This window comes from Colias philodice, chromosome 29 (assembly GCF_061535455.1).
Source record: "Colias philodice isolate Cphi_HAF_F1 chromosome 29, ilColPhil1 Martin Lab GWU primary, whole genome shotgun sequence".
NCBI lineage: Eukaryota > Metazoa > Arthropoda > Insecta > Lepidoptera > Pieridae > Colias > Colias philodice.
The window spans coordinates 2542668-2564269 of record NC_143114.1 but is presented as its reverse complement, the minus strand read 5'-3'; the positions used below and the strand labels follow the sequence as shown (position 1 = coordinate 2564269).

General features: G+C 38.1%; 1 protein-coding gene across 9 annotated transcripts in view; it reads right to left on the bottom strand.

The window, feature by feature from the left end:
• The window catches only part of Lrrk (Leucine-rich repeat kinase), a 147950-nt gene that overhangs the window by 105756 nt on the left and 20592 nt on the right, over nucleotides 1–21602 (bottom strand). For 4 of the 9 annotated variants that reach the window (XM_089712745.1, XM_089712743.1, XM_089712744.1 and 1 more), the window contains exons 5-31: nucleotides 19443–19602; nucleotides 18517–18682; nucleotides 17860–17975; nucleotides 16748–16904; nucleotides 15813–15926; nucleotides 15045–15194; nucleotides 14569–14677; nucleotides 14201–14361; nucleotides 13218–13378; nucleotides 12661–12807; nucleotides 11988–12144; nucleotides 11232–11405; nucleotides 9488–9589; nucleotides 8878–8972; nucleotides 8165–8359; nucleotides 7553–7643; nucleotides 7142–7306; nucleotides 6468–6569; nucleotides 5696–5840; nucleotides 4846–5048; nucleotides 4332–4406; nucleotides 3651–3793; nucleotides 3201–3308; nucleotides 2893–2962; nucleotides 2300–2416; nucleotides 1889–1967; nucleotides 1387–1511 (exon numbers count right to left, since the gene is read on the bottom strand). In XM_089712745.1, the coding sequence (XP_089568871.1) occupies nucleotides 1387–1511; nucleotides 1889–1967; nucleotides 2300–2416; nucleotides 2893–2962; nucleotides 3201–3308; nucleotides 3651–3793; nucleotides 4332–4406; nucleotides 4846–5048; nucleotides 5696–5840; nucleotides 6468–6569; nucleotides 7142–7306; nucleotides 7553–7643; nucleotides 8165–8359; nucleotides 8878–8972; nucleotides 9488–9589; nucleotides 11232–11405; nucleotides 11988–12144; nucleotides 12661–12807; nucleotides 13218–13378; nucleotides 14201–14361; nucleotides 14569–14677; nucleotides 15045–15194; nucleotides 15813–15926; nucleotides 16748–16904; nucleotides 17860–17975; nucleotides 18517–18682; nucleotides 19443–19602 (3587 nt within the window). Of the gene's footprint in view, nucleotides 1–1386; nucleotides 1512–1888; nucleotides 1968–2299; nucleotides 2417–2892; nucleotides 2963–3200; nucleotides 3309–3650; nucleotides 3794–4331; nucleotides 4407–4845; nucleotides 5049–5695; nucleotides 5841–6467; nucleotides 6570–7141; nucleotides 7307–7552; nucleotides 7644–8164; nucleotides 8360–8877; nucleotides 8973–9487; nucleotides 9590–11231; nucleotides 11406–11987; nucleotides 12145–12660; nucleotides 12808–13217; nucleotides 13379–14200; nucleotides 14362–14568; nucleotides 14678–15044; nucleotides 15195–15812; nucleotides 15927–16747; nucleotides 16905–17859; nucleotides 17976–18516; nucleotides 18683–19442; nucleotides 19603–19995; nucleotides 20342–21602 lie in introns of all 9 variants that reach the window. The other 5 variants (XM_089712747.1, XM_089712750.1, XM_089712752.1 and 2 more) reach the window with 2 other exon arrangements.

Genomic DNA, 21602 nt, shown 5'->3' with positions numbered 1-21602 from the left:
TCATAGATTTAGCTCATGCGTACGTCTGTACACATATATTTGCTTGTGTACGCAAAGTGTACGCGTATACACTATGCATGCGTTTACATGCGTACGCACATGCGTACGTGTGTACACACGTATGTGTGCGTGCGTACGAACCGTAGTTTAAACCACTCACTCACCAATCGTCTATACTGGTCGTGTCTCAACACGGGCTCTTTCAGCTTAGCGTCGAGTGTACTAATATTATTGCATATATTATTGCAGTGTTCGCTACAACATGTGTCTTCACCTGAGCGTGCGTTTCTACGCATATTAGTACTTGTGAACGCACATGTGTGCGTGAGTAACCATATGCTTGCTTTTGTGTGTGTCTGCGTGTGTGTGACTGTGTGTGTAAGTGCAAATAACCCTACCTAACCTAACCCTTGACGACGCGGTTGGCGCAGTGGTAAAGTAAGTGCCTACTGAGCCGACGGTCCCGGGTTCGATCCCTGGTCAGGACAAATATTTGTGTGATTTTTTTTTTTTTTTTTTTTTTATTAAATAAGGTTGCTAATTAAAATAGCACCTTATACAAATTACAATCTAGCCTACAAGACTAATAAGTAATTTTATGTTAACCTAAATTTCTAAATAACTTATTCTAAGAGAGTGTCCATTGTCACTTGCTTAGTGTCTGTTAAGGGGAAGTAAGTCACTTTGCTCGTGTGCTTTGGTATACAGATAATTGTCACTGTTCACTTTTCACTTATCACTACACTAACTCAAAAGGTTTAGTCCTTTTTAGTCTTCGCACTAGGTCCGTGGTATCAAGGAGCTGGATAGCCTCAACATTCACGTGATGATGAAGTCGATGTTGATGAGCTTCTGCATGTTTTTGAACAATTTTGTCCACGGTGTCCACTTTTAGGTCACGGTGGAGGTCACCATTACGGATGTACCAGGGGGCATTTACAATGTCTCTCAGTACTTTATTTTGGAAACGTTGTATTATGTTAATGTTGCTTTTTTTGGTACAGCCCCACAGCTGAATACCATACGTCCATACTGGCATGAGGACTTGTTTGTATATGAGAAGCTTATTATGTATCGACAACTGGGAGTATCTTCCAAGAAGCCAATACAATTTCTTATAGCGCAAGCCTAATTCTTCTCGCTTCTTCTTGACGTGAGCCTTCCATTTGTGTGTGTGTGCCATTTGTGTGATGAACTCAATTATTTGGGTCTGGGTGTTATCTATATATGTATTTATTAAATATTATATTTATCGTCGCCTAGTACCCACAACACAAGCCTTAATTGAGCTTACTGTGGGACTAGGTCGATTTGTGTAATAATGTCCTATAATATTTATTTATTTATTATTTATTTATTTATTATTTATTACCCTAATAAACTCACCAATCGTCTATACTGGTCGTGTCTCAACACGGGCTCTTTCAACTCAGCGGCGAGTGTACTGACGCACTCTTCTAACGCGAGGTAAGTTGCCGGTACTCGTTGTTCTAGCATCGGTTCTTTGCTACCTGGAGATAAGGTTTTAAAATTATTGCAAATATATTTTGTATATCAGTAATCGCATTTTAACTTAAGTATAGATTGCACACAAAGTGCAAATATTTTATTTATCACAATTTAAATAACATTTTAGCTTTAACTCGACAGCGCAAGAAAACTGCTTAAAAAAAGACTAGCTTTCCGCCCGCTTTGTCTTAAACATAATAAATTTATATACTAAAACCTTCCTCTTGAATCACTCTATCTATTAAAAAACCGCATCAAAATCCGTTGCGTAGTTTTAAAGATTTAAGCATACATAGGGGACATAGAGACAGAGAAAGCGACTTTGTTTTATACTATGTAGTGATATGAAGGTCTTCTAAATAACCATAATAATATTTACCTGGAGGTTTTACACTGAACGCGACTGAATATATGATATCAGCCAACAGTTTTATATTGTGCTTCGTGCTGCATGATACCTGGAATACAATAATTTAATATTTAGTTTTATAACACTCAAATGCTTATAAATAAGGAATTTTTAAAGAATATAAAAAATTAATTATGAGGCGGGAACTCCTGTTGGCAAAAATTTGGAAAAATTTTCTCAGACAATAATTTTTTACGGTAAAAATCTGAAAAAAAAAAATTCACAAAATTTTAAGTGACAGTTTAATAAAATATTATTTTTGCCTACTACCCATATTTAAACGAGCTTACCAATGTATAAACCTCTTTATAAAACGATGTTTTCCCGACTCTATATTAATTTTATTATCAACTACATTACTAAATAACATTTTTATCTTACTTCTATAGTATCTAAAACCCTGGGCAATCCCAATTTATCGGCATCTGGTGCTCCCATGACACAACCACGAATTAACCTCTGTAAGGCCATGGGACTTTCACTCTCTGGGAGATTTGTCTGAAATAAAATATAATAATAACTAGAATTTTTTATAGACATCAAAATTATAATAACTATAAACTTGTAGCTTTCCGCCCGCGTTTTCAAAGAAAAACCCGCATACCCGTCCCTGTGGGTTTTACGGGATAAAACCTATCGTATGTACAAGTTATCCTCTATATGTATGCTAAATTTCATTGTAATCTGTCGTATTTGCGTGATAGAGTAACAAACATACATACATATACATACACATACATCCATCGTCACAAACTTATAATTGAGTTAATCGAGTTGAAGATGGACACTACACTTTACAAAAAGTTAGAACATTTTTTGTTGATATAAACGTTGTTGCCTTAGGTAAGGTTAGAAGTTAAAAAGTTCAATAATAATTATACGTTCTAGAAAATGGTTAATATTCTATAATTTATTTTTATTTATTATTGTATGTTTTAATTAATCTATTAGAAGAATAACAAACGGAGACTTACATTCATAATTTGATCATAGTGCGTGCCAACCATGATAACGGGGGATCCTGGTGCTCTGGCTTGTATAGATCTGTTAATATAATAATGTTCACAAGTAAATAAGAAAAGAGTTTATCAATCATTTATTTTTTTGACAAAAAATATACTTATATTAAAAAGAGGAAAGATTTGACTGTTTGAATTGAATAGGCACCGAAACTACTGGATCCATGATGTACAAAGGATATATTTTATGATGTTTTTATAGATAGTAGTAGATAGCCGATACGAACGACTAGTTCTAAAATTATACAATATAAATAGGTTACCTAAGCCACTGTAGAGCGGTGGCCAAACCCTTCTTCCCGTCTGGCACTTTCCACACGACCAAGTAGAGGGAACGACGCGATAAAAAGTACTGGTGGGTCGCGTAGTATCTGAAAATATAAGTTGTAATATTGCGAAATAGTTGAAAATAAAATTTCTGAAATAACTAATTTGATATCGAATTTATAATTTAATTTAGTTATCATCATCATGAATCCCAATTTTCTTTGAAGTGAAACTTTTTTAGGCGAGTTGAGAGTAAAATTTCAAGGTCGCGTCATGGCAATGTGAGAAGAGTACAGAAGTCGTGAAGAGAGGCGTGTCAGAAGTGAAACTTCTTTGGCAAGATTCAACGATACCAAAATCGTAATCATATTGCCATGACGCGACCTTGAAATTTTACTCTCAACGCGCCTAAAGAAGTTTCGCTTAATAAATAAATAGTAACATACTCATGTTGCCCGCCAAAGTCCCATGTGCTGAAAGTGACCGGGCCTCTAGCGGCACGCTGCGGCTCGAACACCCACCAACCGATGTCCACGCCCACTGTGGACATCCCACGGGTGCTTCTGTTGCCCATACGTTTGGCCCAGTGCTGGGAAAACGTATATGTAAGTAATATATTAAAAGCGTATATTTGTAAGAAGGTAGTAGAAGTAAAAGTTAAAATGGTAGCAGTCGTAGAAACTAAATTACTGAAGTGGGAATCGTATTAGCTCAATAATGAGAGAAAAAAGTCATCTAGTCGATGTCCACGCCCACTGTGGACATCCCACGGGTGCTTCTGTTGCCTATACGTTTGGCCCAGTGCTGGGAAATGTTGTTATAGATATTAAAGTCACAGTAACAATAGAATTATAATTAAACTCGTAGTAATAGTGCAATTATAAGAAGAAGATGTCGAAAAAGTGGTATAAGTTAAAGTCTTAAAAGCAAAAGAAGTAGAAGTTAAAGTGGTAGCAGTCTTAGAAACTAATGTCGTAGAAAATAAGTAGTTTAAAGGAGAAGCAATCATTGAAATTAAGTCCGACTTTTGACATTTTACAGGTGACATTTTCATATTATTGTTAATTACTTGAATGGATGGAGAAGCTTTAACCAAGTGTTGAAAAACCACTTAAAGTTTTACTTACATCAGTTGGTTTCCTTCTGTGGTGTATTGCAGATTCTTGACGAAGACACTCCAAAAGGCTGGTTTTACCAATTCCCTGCAAATGTAAATATAATTTTAAAATATACATACTTCACTGAAAATACAATCTTTGACACTTATCAACATATATTTAAATTTCAGCATTAAACAACCTAATAAGTTTTAAATTACCACTTCAGTTTAACTTATTACCATTTTCAATCATTCAAAAATGTATAAGTGATTTTTTAGGTATATTTTAAACTAACACGCAAATTATACAATAAAAAAAGACGGGTTGCACTCCGGGAGTGCCGGCAGAAGTGAAAACTTGATTATTAACGCTGAGTATGTTTGATATTTTGGAATGGTATCCGTCTTACGCTTTTTCGAGCAGGTCACGTGTCCTGACGCGAGTTTAAGATTTTATACCCATTACAGAAAAAGTGCTCAACGCCGCTAAAGAAGTTTTCACTTCAAAAACACTTAAGTCTACACGTCCAGCCGCCACTAACCTGAACACCGACAATCATCAGCTTCATCCTAGCATAGGGCTTCGCCTCATGCAGGACCGACCGCAGGAACCCGACCACATCGACACTGCGACTTCGCCCCCCGCGCACTACGGAGCGGAGGGGCTCCGAGAGACAACACCCCACCGTGTTGAGGTTCCAGAGGCGCGTGAGGAGCCCCATTTGGGGCGGCAGGTCTGTTATATCTATGTCCAAACAATAATCATCAAAATCGGTTCAGCCAGTCGAAAGTTCTGACGTAACAAACACAAAAAAATACAGTCGACTTGAGAAACTTCTCCTTTCATTGAAGCCGGTTGAAAATACAATAAAATAATATGTTAGTACGAAAATCAAGTCACAGATAAGACTGTCATGACTAAAAACTTTATTTTGCACCATGCTTCCTCGTATAATGTAAGAATTATCAAAAATTTGTAAGACAGTTTGTATAAAAACTTCCGCTTTTTTTAAGTTAAGTCGATAAATATTATTTTTCTAGTTTTACTTTTTTAGACCCTTTGTATTCGGGTACAACACAAGCAAAGCCGCATAATCTATATAGTTCATTATCATCTCCTATAGTACATATACTACATCATGATATAACAAAAATGTCTTAAGATTTTAATTTCGTTCTTTTTATATTGTCTAATTATTAAGTGCGCGTAGGTGCAATATGCAAATCTTTATATTATGTATTAGTATTGAATTAACAGAAAACTTAACTTTAATATAATATGACCTATTGTATTGCAATATCTGTATAAGATTGCTAATATGTATGTATAAATGTATTGGTATGCAATAAATGATTTGAATTTGAATTTGAATTTGAATTTGAAATACAAACCTTTATTCCCGCTCAAGTTAAGCACAGCCAGGTTGGAAAGCAAGTGTATGGCCGGTGGGACTGATCTCAACAGATTGCACGATACATCGAGCATAGATAGCAGAGGGAAAAGCAGTCTGCTCTTTAGACGACACTCTCCTTCAGACTGGAAAGAATAATTTAATTCATTTATAAGTCAGTATTGAGTATACACAAAAAAAAAAAAAAACAAATATTTAAACTCCATTTTTGAAGTGAAACTTCTTTATCGGGGTTGGAAAAAAATTTAGTGAAACATTTTTCCGTTACGCGCCATCTTTTTCTTATCCCTACCACGCGTGATTCGACGTATTTCTGTAAAGTTGCATATAGTAAATTATTTTTTGGAAAATATTGTCATAAAGAAGTTTCACTTCTTACGTGTGTACACTAGTACACGCACACATTTTATTTAACGTGGCCTTACTACTACACAGCGTTCTCTGCAGCGCACGCTGCTTGCTATGTACATATCCGAACTTTTGCGATTTATAAATAAGAGAATTGAAACCATTTTTTATTTTGATATCTATGGCATATTTTGTACACGATAAAACGATTTTGTCGCACATGTTTGATGTTTAAATCAATTTTACACGTTATAAAAATCTGTAATATAATTCATAAATCACCTTATCCTCGTATTTTCTTTTACTTTTATCGCTGTTTGTCTGTTTGTCTGTATGTCTTAAAGAAAGATACCCCATAAAGTACCAAACTGGGTCTATACGGGATATGGAGCATACAAACTCACCCATTCATCATCATTATCATCATTCCGGTGATCACTGGGCGGGGCCAAGCCATCATCATCTGTTGTAAGTTGAATGCGTGTTAACATATTGTTTGCTAAGATCTGGAATAAAGAAAGATAAAATTAATCAAGTAATTATATTACTTGTATTCACTTTCATAATAATGTGACAATAAGGTGTCGACGAAATGATTTGGTATGAAGACCGAGTTAATTCTGTAAATTGTTTATTTATAAGACGATTTTCAATGTATTGTAAAAATAATCTTGGCTGTGACGTTATGAATCCATCGTCTAAGTTGGATTAGACGATGGTTTAATAATGCCTATAGCACGTACTGACATATTTTAAGTATTTAGTACGTAGTTAACAACTACTCACAATTATCTATTAAAATGTCGAAATGTCAGGGCGGTGTTGTATAAAACATTCATTGAAATTAACACCTTATTTCCTGACAGTAAAGTCTATTGTTACTTTCTTTAGAAAACTCTGCTTAAATGACGCAAAGGCAGAATTTTGCTTGAAACAATTTTGATCTAATTGTGAATCTAGATTTTTATAGTAAGTACTTAAAATAAATAAATATTATTATTATATAATATGTACAAAATTCTGTTTTATAATGTAATAAGGCAAATCAAATCATAATAAATCCTACACTCGCACTCACCAAAGTCCTCAACGCCTCCAACCTCAAGTGTCGTCTCGCAGCACAGGCCGCACTCAACAATTGTGACCGCACGGAGCCCCCGGAGCGGGGCCGGGACCGTCCCACGCCCCCGCTGCCGCAGTAACACGCTAGCGGGGACCCTACTGAACTGCCGAAACTGTCCACCTGCCGGGACAATAAACATAGAAAAATAATAAAAAGACGTGTGGCACTCGGGGACTGCCGCGGTAAAGCTATTGCATGCTATGCCTTCAAGCCACACCTCCATGTCCGTCGGAGTGGGGAGCGTGAGGTTTTTCGTTACTAAATTTCTGGATTCGGTCCCCACGCTCAAGGCCCGCGATAGAAGCTATGCAATAGATTAAAAACTAAGTTGAAACAGATATTTCTGTGTGATATAACAAAACTCACCTGTGGCAAACTCGGCCAGCACGTGATTTCATTATAGCTAAGGTCCAGTTGGCGGAGATTCGTTGGATATGACGTCACGTACGACATCGACCTAATAAACAATTCAAAACATTAAATTCGCATTACGTAGTAATTATTGTGAAAAAAAAAATTTAGCCGACAGCGAAAGTTATTGCATCATTCGTTACAAAACTTTGCCTTATACACGTTTAGGTAGAGTTTTGATTCGGACAATTTTTTGACACGATTGTGGTTTATTATACGTCAATCGTTATTATTTGTAGAAATCTATATTTTAAAAAGACTCTTTCTATATGTATATTGCTAAACGGCTGGCCCCGGGGCCGCTAAAGTTATTGCATTATTCAAAACTCTGCCTCATTCACTTGTAGGCAGAGTATTAACTCGTACAATTTTATTTATTTATTTATTTATTATACTTTATTGCATTGAAAATACATAAATACATGTAACAAAGACAAGACTACAGAAACAGCAAAGAGCGGCCTTATCGCTAGGTAGCGATCTCTACCAGGCAACCCAACAATTAGAGGAAATATAACAATATGATATGATGTGTGATAACAATTTCATTTTCATTATCTAACTCACCTCAACCCATTATAAGCCATGTTGAGCCTGGTCAACGCGGGGGCCCTACACGCGAGCGGCGGGGGGATACACGAGAACTGGTTGTGCGACAGGTTGAGGGACGCCAGGCAGCTGGCCCCGGGGCCCGCGGGGGCCCGCGCGGGGCTGGGGGCCCGGGCCCCGCGCCATGCGTGTAAGCGTTTCGCTTCTGACCAGCTGGAAATAAATAAATAAATATTTCAGGACAATTTTCACACACAGCACGATCTGATCCCATACTAAGCTTTCGCTTGTGTTATGGAAACCAGATGGCTGATAAACATACATATATAATTTTAAATAAATACTTATATAGATAATTAACATCCAGACACAGAGTAAACATCTATGTTCATCACACAAATATTTGCCCCGGGTGGGAATCGAACCCACGACCTCTGGCTTGGAAGGCGGGGTCACTACCAACCAAGCCAACCGGTCAGTCATAGTCGGAAAGAAAATTTAATACGTATATAGCTCGATATTTAGCTTCATTACTGAGATTTTTAGGCGCGTTGAGAGTAAAATTTCAAAGTAGCGTCATGGCAATACCGTCACGTCATGGAGTAAGACGACGATTTTGGTATCTTTGAATTTTGCCAAAGAAGTTTTCTTCTGACGCGTGTGCTCGGCACACATGCTCTATTTTGTGAAAAGCTATTTATAATATTCGCAGGTTTTTCACAAATACTTACATAGCGTTACCAGCTCGGTTGCCAAGTACTGGCACATCTTCATCATCAGGGGTCGCATCACTATTTTCTATTGACGGACTTCGAGAGGCGGATTTCTGAAAAACAGGTTAAAAAAGCCTTTTGTAATAAATTTTACATCAATTACAAAATATCATATCATAGCTACGAAGTGATTACAAAATTTACAAAAAAATTATGTTGTAGTTGTAATACAATTTGAAAAACCCATTTGTACTTTAACCATAATTTTCTAACATACACAAACTTTCTCCAGTACCTGACTTAGAAATGAAATGCTTTTTAACGAATTGTAATCACGATTTATTGATTATATTTTTAAAATTAGTTTCATTTCTAAAAGTATAATAATACTCAAGTACAATCAAAAACAACAATAAACTATTCACATTTATATATTAAGCTAGCGGTCCGTCCCGGCTTTGCCCGTGGTACATATGAAAAATGTTGTTGATGTTGGCCGATTCTCAAATTTACCCGATATGCAAAGAAAATTTCAGTCGGTCCAGCCGTTTCGGAGGAGTATGGCAACGAAAACTGTGAAACGAGAATTTTATATACATATTAGATAAGTTAGGAAAAAACTACTTACCCCCATAGAGAAACCAAAAGGCGCACTATTCGAAGAAGGCGAAGCGCCCGGCAGCGGGGACTGTGCGGGGGAACTCGCGTCCGACATGTAGTCGTTTACAGGCTGTAAATTAAATTAAATTTATATTTAGACTAGCGGTCCGCCCCGGCTTCGCCCGTGGTACCTACATGTTTAAACTATCCTATCTAAGTTGGATCGAACTGCACATGGTGTGCGAATTTTATTATAATCGGTTAAGTGGTTTAGGAGTCCATTGAGGACAAACATTGTGACACGAGATTTATATGTATATATATTTAGAATTTGTAATTATTTTAAAATTTATGTGGGTAAGATAGAGATAAAAAAAGCCTGAGGTGTCAAATGTGGGACACCCGATTGGAACGAAGTTCCTTTCGTTTTGAAATAAGTATTATAGGAGGTAAATATTTTTATTCGTTAAAAAAAATATGAGCTTCTTTGATAAATATGACCAAACAAATAGCACACGGCATAGAGAAAGATTGCGCTCACCTAAAATCCGCCTTGCGCTATATAGAAACAATGCGTATTGCATGGCCATCACTATTTTTAATCACTTACCAATAATTTTAGAGAATTGACATCGAATAAATTTAAAAATAAACTATATAGACTGCTACAAGCTAAAAATTATTATAGTGTTAAGGAATACTTGAATGATAATGACATTAATGTATGAGTTTTAATATAATTTAATTGTAATTTTGTATTTATTTTGTAATTTATTGTCTTTTTTTCTGTTGTTGATTGAATGTATTAATTTGTACCTATATTATTGATAATTTAATTTGTAATTTCAAAAATTTTTGCACGCCATTTACAATGGCAGTATATGTGATATAAATATTGTATATTAACACCTTTGTATGACCATATACGAGCAAATAAACAAATTTGATTTGATTTGATTTAAAATAAATGAATTATCAATATTTAGGAGTTAAATGATACTTAAATGAAATATGTAAGTGAAGGAATGCTAATTCACCGTGAGGATTTTTCGTGACGCTCGCCTAGCCCTCTTGGCCAACGTACCGCGCGATAAGGAACTTCGTTCCAAAATAGTAGATTTTTTAAATTTTTAAGGCTTCACAAATTACTAGTATCATGAACTGCATCGCTCTTAAAAAAACTGTGCCTATATACGCATAGGCAGTGTTCTGCTTCGGACTTTCTTTCACTTTTTTATTTAAACAGGGTATACAATACAATTAGATTTGGAACATTACTGACACGCAATAAGGTGTTAATTTGAATGAATTTTGAATTTTTTATAAAGCCATCTCGGACATATTTGATCAACTTATAATAGGCGATTGTTACGCCAATGGACGCAAAAATATTGTATTGAGATCAGTACCAACCATATAATGGCCAAGTTTCAGTAATATAAAACAACATTCAAGTCTTGCAAGCTAGAAGAATATTTGCGAAATGTATGATACAAATAACGTTTGGCCAGGTTGGCCCACGATGGCTCACCTCATCACCACTAGGCAGTTCCTTCAAGTGATAGCCGCGTTGAAATCCCGCAAGCTAGAAGAATATTTGCGAAATGTATGATACAAATAACGTTGGCCACGTTGGCCCACGATGGCTCACCTCATCACCACTAGGCAGTTCCTTCAAGTGATAGCCGCTTTGAAATCCCGCATTCTAGAAGAATATTTGCGAAATGTATGATACAAATAACGTTTGGCCAAGTTGGCCCACGCTGGCTCACCTCATCACCACTAGGCAGTTCCTTCAAATGATTCAATGCCGCGTTCAAATCCCGCAAACTTGGCGCACTCCACATATTCGCTGGTAATGCTCTTAATTTGTTGTTTGAAACGTCCAGACTTGTGAGGGAGGGGAGGGAAAATAACTCTGGCGGGAGTACTTCTAAACGATTATCCTGGAAGAAAGTGTGAAAAATGTTTATCTAAAATAATACTGTAAAGAGAAATTATTTATTTGTTACGATTTAAATCAAAAAGTAATGGACCGATTTAAAAAAATCTTTTGGAGAGAAAATTACCGTTAGAAAGAAAGGTACCGTTAGCGTAAGTTACCGACTAACATATTTTTTTATCCCGAGTCAACGCGGGCAAGCGACGTATTTCTTTTTCTAGTGTTTATGATTAAAAAAAATGTGTGCGTGTACTAGTGTACACACGTAAGAAGTGAAACTTCTTTATGACGTTATTTTTCAAAAAATAATTTACTATATGCAACTTTACAGAAATACGTCGAATCACGCGTGGTAGGGATAAGAAAAAGATGGCGCGTAACGGAAAAATGTCACGCGTAACGAAAAAATGTTACACTAAATTTTTATCCCACCCCGATAAAGAAGTTTCCCTTCAAAAACTTGGTTTTGGATTTTGCCACAAAAACTAGAAAAAAAAACGAGAAATAAAAGAGAATCTAATCTATTATGACAAGAGATGAAAGAATTTCAATTTCTTTTTATTTGAAGAAAAAAATATTATAGTACCTGTAAATACAACTCTTGCAGCACAGGCGCTGTGTACACGCTGGTACTCTTCTTCTCCGCTCTCTTTCTTCTCAATCTGCTCCCGTCCAACTCTTCTTCGAACGGATCATCTGCTGTTGGTAATCTTTCGAGCTTGTTTTGAGCTGCGTTTAAGTACCTGTAATATTTTTTTATTATAATTTTAAATTTTTCAAAATCAAATTCAAATTCAAAATTTATTTATTTTTCACAAATTTGAATTATATTTTCATGTGATCCTACTCATATTATAAAAGCGAAATTTGGTATGTTTATTTGTTAGTTACTCCTTTATGCAAAATCTGCAAAACGGATTATCATGAAATTTGGCACACACATAGAGGGTAACTTGGATTAACGCATATGATAGTTTTTATGCAGGAAATCCCACGGAAACTATGCGGTTTATTCTTTGAAAATGCGGGCGAAGTCGCGGGCATGAGATAGTAACATAAATAAAGTATAATTTAATGTCTTGCGTAAATAAACAATCATATCGCTTCATAAAATGTGAAGTTTGAAGCGTTTGGCGTTTGAAAAGACACTATTGGTTATTTTTAAACATATTCCTCGAACATTTTTGGTGAAAAAAGCACCCTTACCCTGCCCCCCCCCCCCCACACATACAGACACACAAACCAATGACGTCACTAACCTCAAGCTAGTCAACCCGAACAGCTCTCGAGGCAGTTCCCTTAGCTCGTTATTGGCTACTTCCAATCGAGTTAGCGCTAAAAGGGCGTGGTTGCTCGCACTTAGTTTGGGATTCACGCGTAACGCCGCGGCACGGAGCCAGCTCATGCTGAAATTGATAAAAAAAATCGTTTATTTAGGGACAATACATAATTTCAAAACAATACTTTATAATAAGTAAAGAATGTTTGAGAGCATCAATCAAAAATCAATTGTAAAATACTAATGATGACATTAAATTTTATGCTACTTGTTTTTTTTTGTAATTAAAACGAGATGGAAAATACCATCTTTTTGTTTTAATTCTGCTCCAATAGGCGATAAAATATATTTTCTGCTGTCACAATAGCATAATGAAGAAATGGTATTTTTCTTTCATGGCCTTATAAAAGATGAATCGCGATAATCGATAATGACGCGGGTCAGCACTGTCTATCAGCAGTCAGCACTGTCTATCAGCAGTCAGCACTGTCTATCAGCAGACAGCACTGTCTATCAGCAGTCAGCGCTGATACTTACCGCAGTCTAGCCAGCTGGCACCGCAGCTCACGCCAGTTGATCATAACCGGCGTGGATGGACAGCGCGCGCTGAAAGACAGCGCCGGGTCAGCGTCCCGCCCGGACAGCACTGTCTCGGACAGCGCTGACTTGTTCAGCTTGTACTCCGGGTCGGGGTACGCCTGTATAATTACATCATACTATATGCAACATCGACGTCTCTTTTTTGATAAACACTAGCTAGCTATACTTAGTGTATCGATGAAAAAATAATGTTAAATAAATAAATGAGATGATTGACGAAATTGGTTTATATTCGATTCATTTTTAATTAATTTCCGATAGCGAAAATTGAAATATAGTCGTTCATATTATCATGCCCAAATAAACATCACAGATGTCTGGTAACGATGCCAATCGAAACATAATATACAGAATTATATTAAATCTTTTTTTTTATTTATTTGGTTCACAACTCGGAATGGACACAAACATCCTAAAAAACTATTTACTAAACAAACATTTGTGGTGTAATTCCTAAATTAGTGAGCACATCGTGCTTATCGAAACTACTTATACTAACAGATTATAGACAAACACACTTTAAATTTTAAACTTTAATCTTTAATCAAGTAACTCTCTAATATTCACTCAATGCAGAGTAAATTTTAGTTCTAGCTGAGGCCAGAGAACTTGAGAAAATATCGAAATTAGACCTAATACCATTATAGTACGAACAGTACCTGTATAAAGGAGAATTTTGACCTACGTTAGTACGACAATAGTGTAATTTAAATCACTTCCTATTTTCCAAACGGCTAGCAGGACGTGGAACTTCTATTTTATGCGCGAGAGGTTCAGGGCAATCCACAAGACCATGTATCAGTTTCACTTATTTACCATGAAAAATCTTTGCCTCTTTATCCAATACTGGTAACCTCAGAATTTTAAAGTGAACCATAAAAACCTTCGTAATTCCAAAGGCCTATCCTCTCGATACGAACCTTAGTAGCCAACAGTGCCGCCACCAGGTCAGTCAAGCCGTGTCTCGCGCACTCCCGCAGGGCTTTGCCCCCCGGGTCCGTAGCGCCGGCCGCGAGGAGCATTTCCACTATTTGTACGTTACGAGCCCGAGCTGCTACCGCTAGGGCTGTCCAGCCTTCTCCTGGGGAGAAATATTTTTTTAGTTGGTTGGGTTTTATTCCTCTATTTGTCGTTGGCTTTCCTTGGTTGGGTTACCTGGAAGAGATGGCTCTGTAGCCATAAGGTCGCCCATTGTGCAATTTATGTGTATTCTATTTTATGTAATGTCTGTAATTTTGTTGTGTACAATAAAGTTCTCATTCATTCATTCATTCATTCAAAAACTCACGGTCATCATTGTAGTTCGCATGTTGCGGTGCGGGCGAAGCGCGACCGCGTGTTATCGACGCACTGCGGGAACGACGACGCGTGTCACGGGCCGCTTCTGATACCATCTCCTGTATATTTCATTCTTTTTAATACAAACTTACAATCAAATACGTTGTTGAAAAATTAGAAAACCATCCCTTTTTCATTTCTTTAAATGGAGAAATCTAATTAAAACCAGCCCTGCACCTTAATTATGATGTTGAATCCTAATTAGCTATTACATATGCCTAAATTTAATTAAAATAAAACCTATTTTTAAAATATATGACATTCGTATATGATTCATTGAAACGTTCCGAACTCATCGCATCCATATCTAATATGGAGTTGTTAAAACCACTCGAACACACACATACCTATATAGAGTTGCTAAAACCACTATCCTCCCACATCACAACTAATATGGAGCTGCTAACACCGCAACTCCGCACTCACCGCGCACGCGTCCGGCTTAGCACCGGCCGCCAGCAAGCGCCGCAACACCCTCGCGTGTCCGAGCCGCGCGGCGCACGCCACGCACGTGTCCAGCCCGCGCCCGCTGTCCGTGCGCACCGGACGGACACGCCTCTCCGCGTCCGGTGCTGGCTGGAAGTGGATATTCGACATTTGAATTAGAATTAAGAAGAAAAAAGGAACTTCTTCGCGTCTGGTGCTGGCTGGAATAGGACATTCCACATTTGAATTAAGAAAAGGAACGAAGCTTCTCAGCGTTTGATGCTGGCTAGAAATGGATATTCGAAATTTGAATTAGGAATAAGTAAAGGAATGGAGCTTCTCAGAGTATGGTGCTGGCTAGAAATGGATATTCGAAATTTGAATTAGGAATAAGAAAAAGAACGGAGCTTCTCCGCGTCTGGTGCTGGCTGGAAGTGGACATTCTAAATTTGAATTAAGAATTAGGAATATATCGGATCTTATCGAATGCGTAGCGGGATTCGTAAGAATTGGAAATTCGAATTTTAAAGACGAATTCAAATAAGCAAAGCGTCGAATCGTTGGAATGTGCGTTTTTTTCTAAAGCGAACATGAATTTAGATTTCCAATTTTGAAATTTAAGTCTTAAAATTGTAAATGTAATAATTCTATTAAGGAATTGAAAATGGATTGGATCGTTCATGTGTGTACGAACAATGTTTATCTGTACAATGTAGGAACGCGTATTGATAATTCATTTTTAAAATATAAAAGAAAAACCGATATTACCGTTTTACCTCCACCAGTCAGCTTATTGACGATCGCGTGAATGCCCAGCGATATGCCACTCCGATGGGGACTTGTGATGCGCTGTTCTGATGGACTCGTTTCTTTTGGCGATACCTGTGAAATTTGACAAAATCACATATAAATATCAGACAACAAGAAATATTTTTAGCAGTACTAGTTGTTGTTAGTTTGACTGCTTTTGAAGTGAAACTTCTTTAAGCGCGTTGAGAGTAAAATTTAAAGGTCGCGTCATGGCAATACTCACTCATTCACTCATCCACTCATTCTAACCACACACTCATTCTACCCACCCACTTCCTACCCACCCATTCACTCTACCCACTCACTCAACCCACCCACTCATTCTTCCCACCCACTCATTCTTCCCACCCACACAGTCTACCCACCCACTCACTCTACCCACCCACTCACTCTACCCACCCACTCACTTTACCCAGCCATTCATTCTACCCACCCACTCACTCTACCCACCGACTCATTCTACCCACCCACTCACTCTATCCATAGACTCATTCTACCCACCCACTCATCCTACCCAGCCATTCATTCTACAAACCCACTCATCCTACCCAGCCATTCATTCTACCCACTCACTCATCCTACCCAGCCATTCATTCTACCCACCCACTCACTACCCACCTACTCACTCAACCCACCCACTCACTCTACCCACCCGCACACTACCCACCCACTCACTACCCACCCACTCACAACCCACCCACTCACACTACCCACCCACTCACTCTACCCACCCACTCACTCTACCCACCCACTCACTCTACCCACCCACTCACTACCCACCCACTCACTCTACCCACCCACACACTACCCACCCACTCACTCTCCTACCCACCCACTCACTCTACCCACCCACACACTACCCACCCACTCACTCTACCCACCCACTCACTAACCTGCGAGTGCCCGACCGCCGGCAGCGAGAAGTCCAACAGCGCGTCAACAACAGCCGCATTACCCAACGTACAAGCAACGTAAAGTGCACTTTGGCCGCTCGCGTCACGCGCGTTGACGTCGAACGCCATTCGATATTGGTGTTGACCTGATGCGTCACTGTATAACAGTAAAATCGAGTCAAATTCAAACAGTGGTAAAGTGCTGTGTGTGTAACTGCCTACTGAGCCGACGACGGTCCCGGGTTCGATCCCCGGTCAGGGCAAATATTTGTGTGATGAACTCAATTATTTGTACGTCTTGGGTCTGGGTGTTATCTTATATATAAAATTCTCGTGTCACAATGTTAGTCTGCATACTCCTCCGAAACGGGTGGACCGATTCTCATGAAATTTTCTGTGCATATCGGGTAAGTCTGAGAATCGGCCAACATCTATTTTTCATATGTACCACGGGCGAAGCCGGGGCGGACCGCTAGTCTTATATGTATTTATAATATTATATATTTTATCGTCGCCTAGTACCCACAACACAAGCCTTAATTGAGCTTACTGTGGGACTAGATCGATTTGTGTAATAATGTCCTATAATATTTATTTATTTATTTATTTCTGGTCTTCAAAGGGTAAAAGACTTAACTGTCCGTCTGTCTGTTTGTCTCTCAGCACCCTCTGCCTCTGTCACCAAGCTGAATCTTATGAAAAATGAAAGTTTGGGTTCTGTATGATAAAACAAAACTGGAATGCCTTATTTATGTTGCAGCAAAATTTTACTAATCTCCACGAAAACAACTTTTTAAAATCAAAATATTTTTCAATCATTTTAAAATCACATTTAATCTATACTAATATTATAAAGCTTAAGAGTTTGTTTGTTTGTTTGTTTGAACGCGCTAATCTCGAGAACTACTGGTCCGATTTGAAAAATTCTTTCGGTGTTAGATAGCCCATTTATCGAGGAAGGTTATAGGCTATATATCATCACGCTACGACCAACAGGAGCGGAGCCACGGGGGTTAAACCGCGCGGAGCAGCTAGTAAAGTAATATTTATCGTTTTACTCATATATTTCTCTTTCAATGTTTCTTCTCTCTAACTACAGCACTATAACTCACTTGTAAGTAGTCAGCAAATGGTCTGGATACTGGTACTCGAGTAACAACTTGACAAGCGCCGGGTGACCGCCGATACACGCCGCGTGTAGGGGCAGCCATTTTTCGACTGTTTCTTGCTGTAATAAATCAAATAAATAATTTTATTAACACAACAATATGTAGAGATAAAATAGTGATAAATAACCCCTTCTATAAAAAAAACTTGCAAGATTAAAATTGATATTGTCTATGCAAAACTTGACATTGGCAGAATTCGTCCTCAACGCGATCGGGAGTTGCCACTAAGGAAAAAGCAGAAGAAGAAGATATTATCTATACATCTGCACTATACCACTGTTTAAACACTGTGACGAAATCAGCATATCTTAGAACTGCAAGTGACGCTACTGTATACACTTTTTGCATGCAGTGGTAAAATTAAATAGGTAAAATTTAAAAATCACACTGTCCTATCTTGCGCAAATGAATATCACTACAACTGTTGATGTTATTTGTAGAATTATTCCTGTAAAAAAATCATATTAACCCATTGAGCCCCGAACGGCCAGATCCGGCCGCGACACAATAGATTTTCTATTGTGTCTGAGATTCCGGGGCCAGATGGATTAAACGAACAATTACATAAAATAACAAATGACCAAAAAGATCTTTCCTCACCTGAACAGCTTCCGGAAAGTGTGCCAACAATAACGTGGCGATATCCACATGTCCATGATAGCACGCTATGTATAGTGGCCCATATCGCGTGACGGGGTGCGCTCGGCCATCCGCGCCAGCACCCACTAGGATGGATGCTGCTGGTAGATTGCCAAGTTCTGATGCTCTGGAAGGAGAAATCAATGCTAAAAAAAAATGTATGCGTGTACTAGAGTACACACGTAAGAAGTGAAACTTCTTTATGACCTTAAAAATGTCAGGAGTATGGCGTAACGCAAAAATGTCATGCGTACGGCGTAACGCAAAAATGTTACACTAAGTTTTTGTCCAACCCCGATAAAGAAGTTCACAGTCACTTCAAAAATTGGTTGTCTGTAAAGTCGGTTTACTGACGATAGTTGAACGTGACAACGTCCGATTGTGCTTCTTTGTCGCTCGTTCCGCGCTCTCGCTTGCACTTCAAGCCTTACATGGCACGCCTCAGAGCGAGGTAACGCCGCACGAGTCATGTTTTTTCGTGCGTGCAGCCGGCTCTATCGAATTATAAGACGTTCTCACGTCAAAATATCTCTCGTATTTTTAAATGTTTCCTCTAAAGAGTATTTAATAGAAAAGACTTTATTTTGAGGGAGAATTGTCTGATGAAATTGGAAATCAAACTTAATTTATGTAAACGTTTATAAGTGTTTTTAATACTGCCACCGATACGGAAGGTTGCTTATTAAAGAAGAATTGACAAATCGAATACAAATAAAATTTCTCTTTAATCATTTACCTAGAAAAAAAACTGTTTTTCACACAAATCACACTGGTTGTGTTTACTCGGTAACCTCGAAACACTTGATATCCCACTCATCCTTTCACTACTTCTCTAATATTTCAACAATCAACCAACTCCACCTCTTCAGCTCAAACACACTACTTACACATATAACAACGTATTCGCACCGCCGGGCGTCAAGTTGGCAATGATGGCCGCAGCTGGCCCAAGCACTTCCAACTTATCGTGGAGTGCCCGCGCGTCGCCCCTGACGACCAGCTCGCGGAGCTGCGCGTGAGTAGAGAGACGCTCTCGTTCCAATGCATCTGAAAAGAACATTATTGATCTAAGTCCCCTTTTAAATATCAGAACTAGATCAAAAAATGGGACCACACTGAAGGCTTTCAAATAAATAAAGATGGTCAAAATCGGGTTAACTTGTCGAAAGTTGTGAGATAACAGACACATAAAATATAATCTAAAAAACTTCCTCCTTCTTCTGAAGTCGGTTGAACATACGTAGAGCTATAGAGGGTTTATATAGCAGGATAGACGTTACGTTCTAGAGCATCTGAATAAAAAATAAAATGCCCTTTTGCGCCCTGTCACAAAAAAAATTGGCATACTTTCATGCCACGGATTCTACACGTTCTCGACCCCACCTACCTTTGCTTGCTCTGTCATATACCTGCAGGAAAAAAAGCACTGCCATACCCCACCTTCATGCCACGGATCCTGCACATCTTCAACAAAGTACTGCGCCGCATCGTACGCGTCCTCCGGCTCGATGCGCCTGCGCCCACGCTTTTCGGAATACGACGATCGCACGTTACCCGCCGCGGATCGAAAGCGGTTTAACATATTAGACCGGCGGCTACTGGCCGGTCAAACGCCCATCTTTTCTTTTCTCTCTCAGGAATATAATCACTAGCACTTTGTTATTTATTTTGCAAGAACGTAATTTGGCACGGTGGTATTTATTATTCAAAACGTTGTTTGTTGATAGAATGGAGATATTGATGCAAGTTGTCTGAGGTCAGTTGGGTTTTTATGATATCGATAAAACTAGAATAAATATTGCATAAATATTACATTATTAGCTGTTTATATGTGACATTTTTGCATGATTTTATATCTTATTGTGTAATTTTTACATTAACATAATTTATTTCTTTTTCGTCCACTTATTTATACCTATCCTATATATTATATTTATAGTCCTAATCCTAATCCTTATGAAAATCCCAATGCTAATTCTGATAAGAGCAAGGTCTATTCCATATCTTGTTCCTCTAGATCAGCGGTTCCCAAAAGGTGTTCCGCGGAACCCTGAGGTTCCGTGAAAGACCCTCAGGGGTTCCGCGAAAATTCAAGATTTCCATATTGTAAATCGTTTCACTTGTGATAATATTAAATTGACGTAAAAAAGGTATGAGTGTTTTCCACTACTTGAGCAATTTCTCAAAAAATATAATCTTCTTCAAATCGCTACAGACGTAGAGATAAGTATACGTGAACATTTGACAAACCTAAAAACATCTTTGGAGGAATATTTTCCAGAAGAAAAGCTTCGGTTACGGGAAATCGAATGGGTCCGAAATCCATTTAGGATTAGTACCAAACCTTTAACACTGACTGTATTGGAATATAAAAATTTAATTGATATTAAAAATTCATCCACACTCCAACAACTTTTCGAATCTGAAGCTATCATGAACCCTAGTCAATTTTGGATTGGCCTGAAAAACGAATACCCGGGCATTGCTGAAAAAGCTATCATAGCATTACTCCCATTTGTGACAACTTACAGATGCGAGGCTGGGTTTTCAGCGTACGCCTACACGAAAAATAAGTTTAGGAGTAGGTTGAATGCTGCACCAGACCTCCGCATCCAATTGTCGGACATAAAACCTGACTTCGATGTAATTTTAAGGAAAACTATGAAGAGATTTCATTCATCACATTAAAATTTTTGTAATTACCTTTTCTTCTAACTAAGTTAATATTTTTATCTTAAAAAGTCTTTCTCTTAACATCAAACTTTGCGGACACCAATCCAAAAAGCCTCAGATGGTGTGATTTCACGAAAAAAAATGTTGCTGTTAAGGCGGAAATATACTTACGTGGCGTGGCATGTCGTGGCGCGCCAGGATCATACGTTTTCATACATTTGACAGGACGTGACACGACAAGGCATACAAGTATATCTTTAACCATATTAAATGTATGAAACCGATATGCTTCTGGCGCGCTACCACACGCCACGAGATGTAAGTGTATTTCCGTCTTTAGTTTACTTCTTACTAAAAGCTAGGGTTCCGCCGAA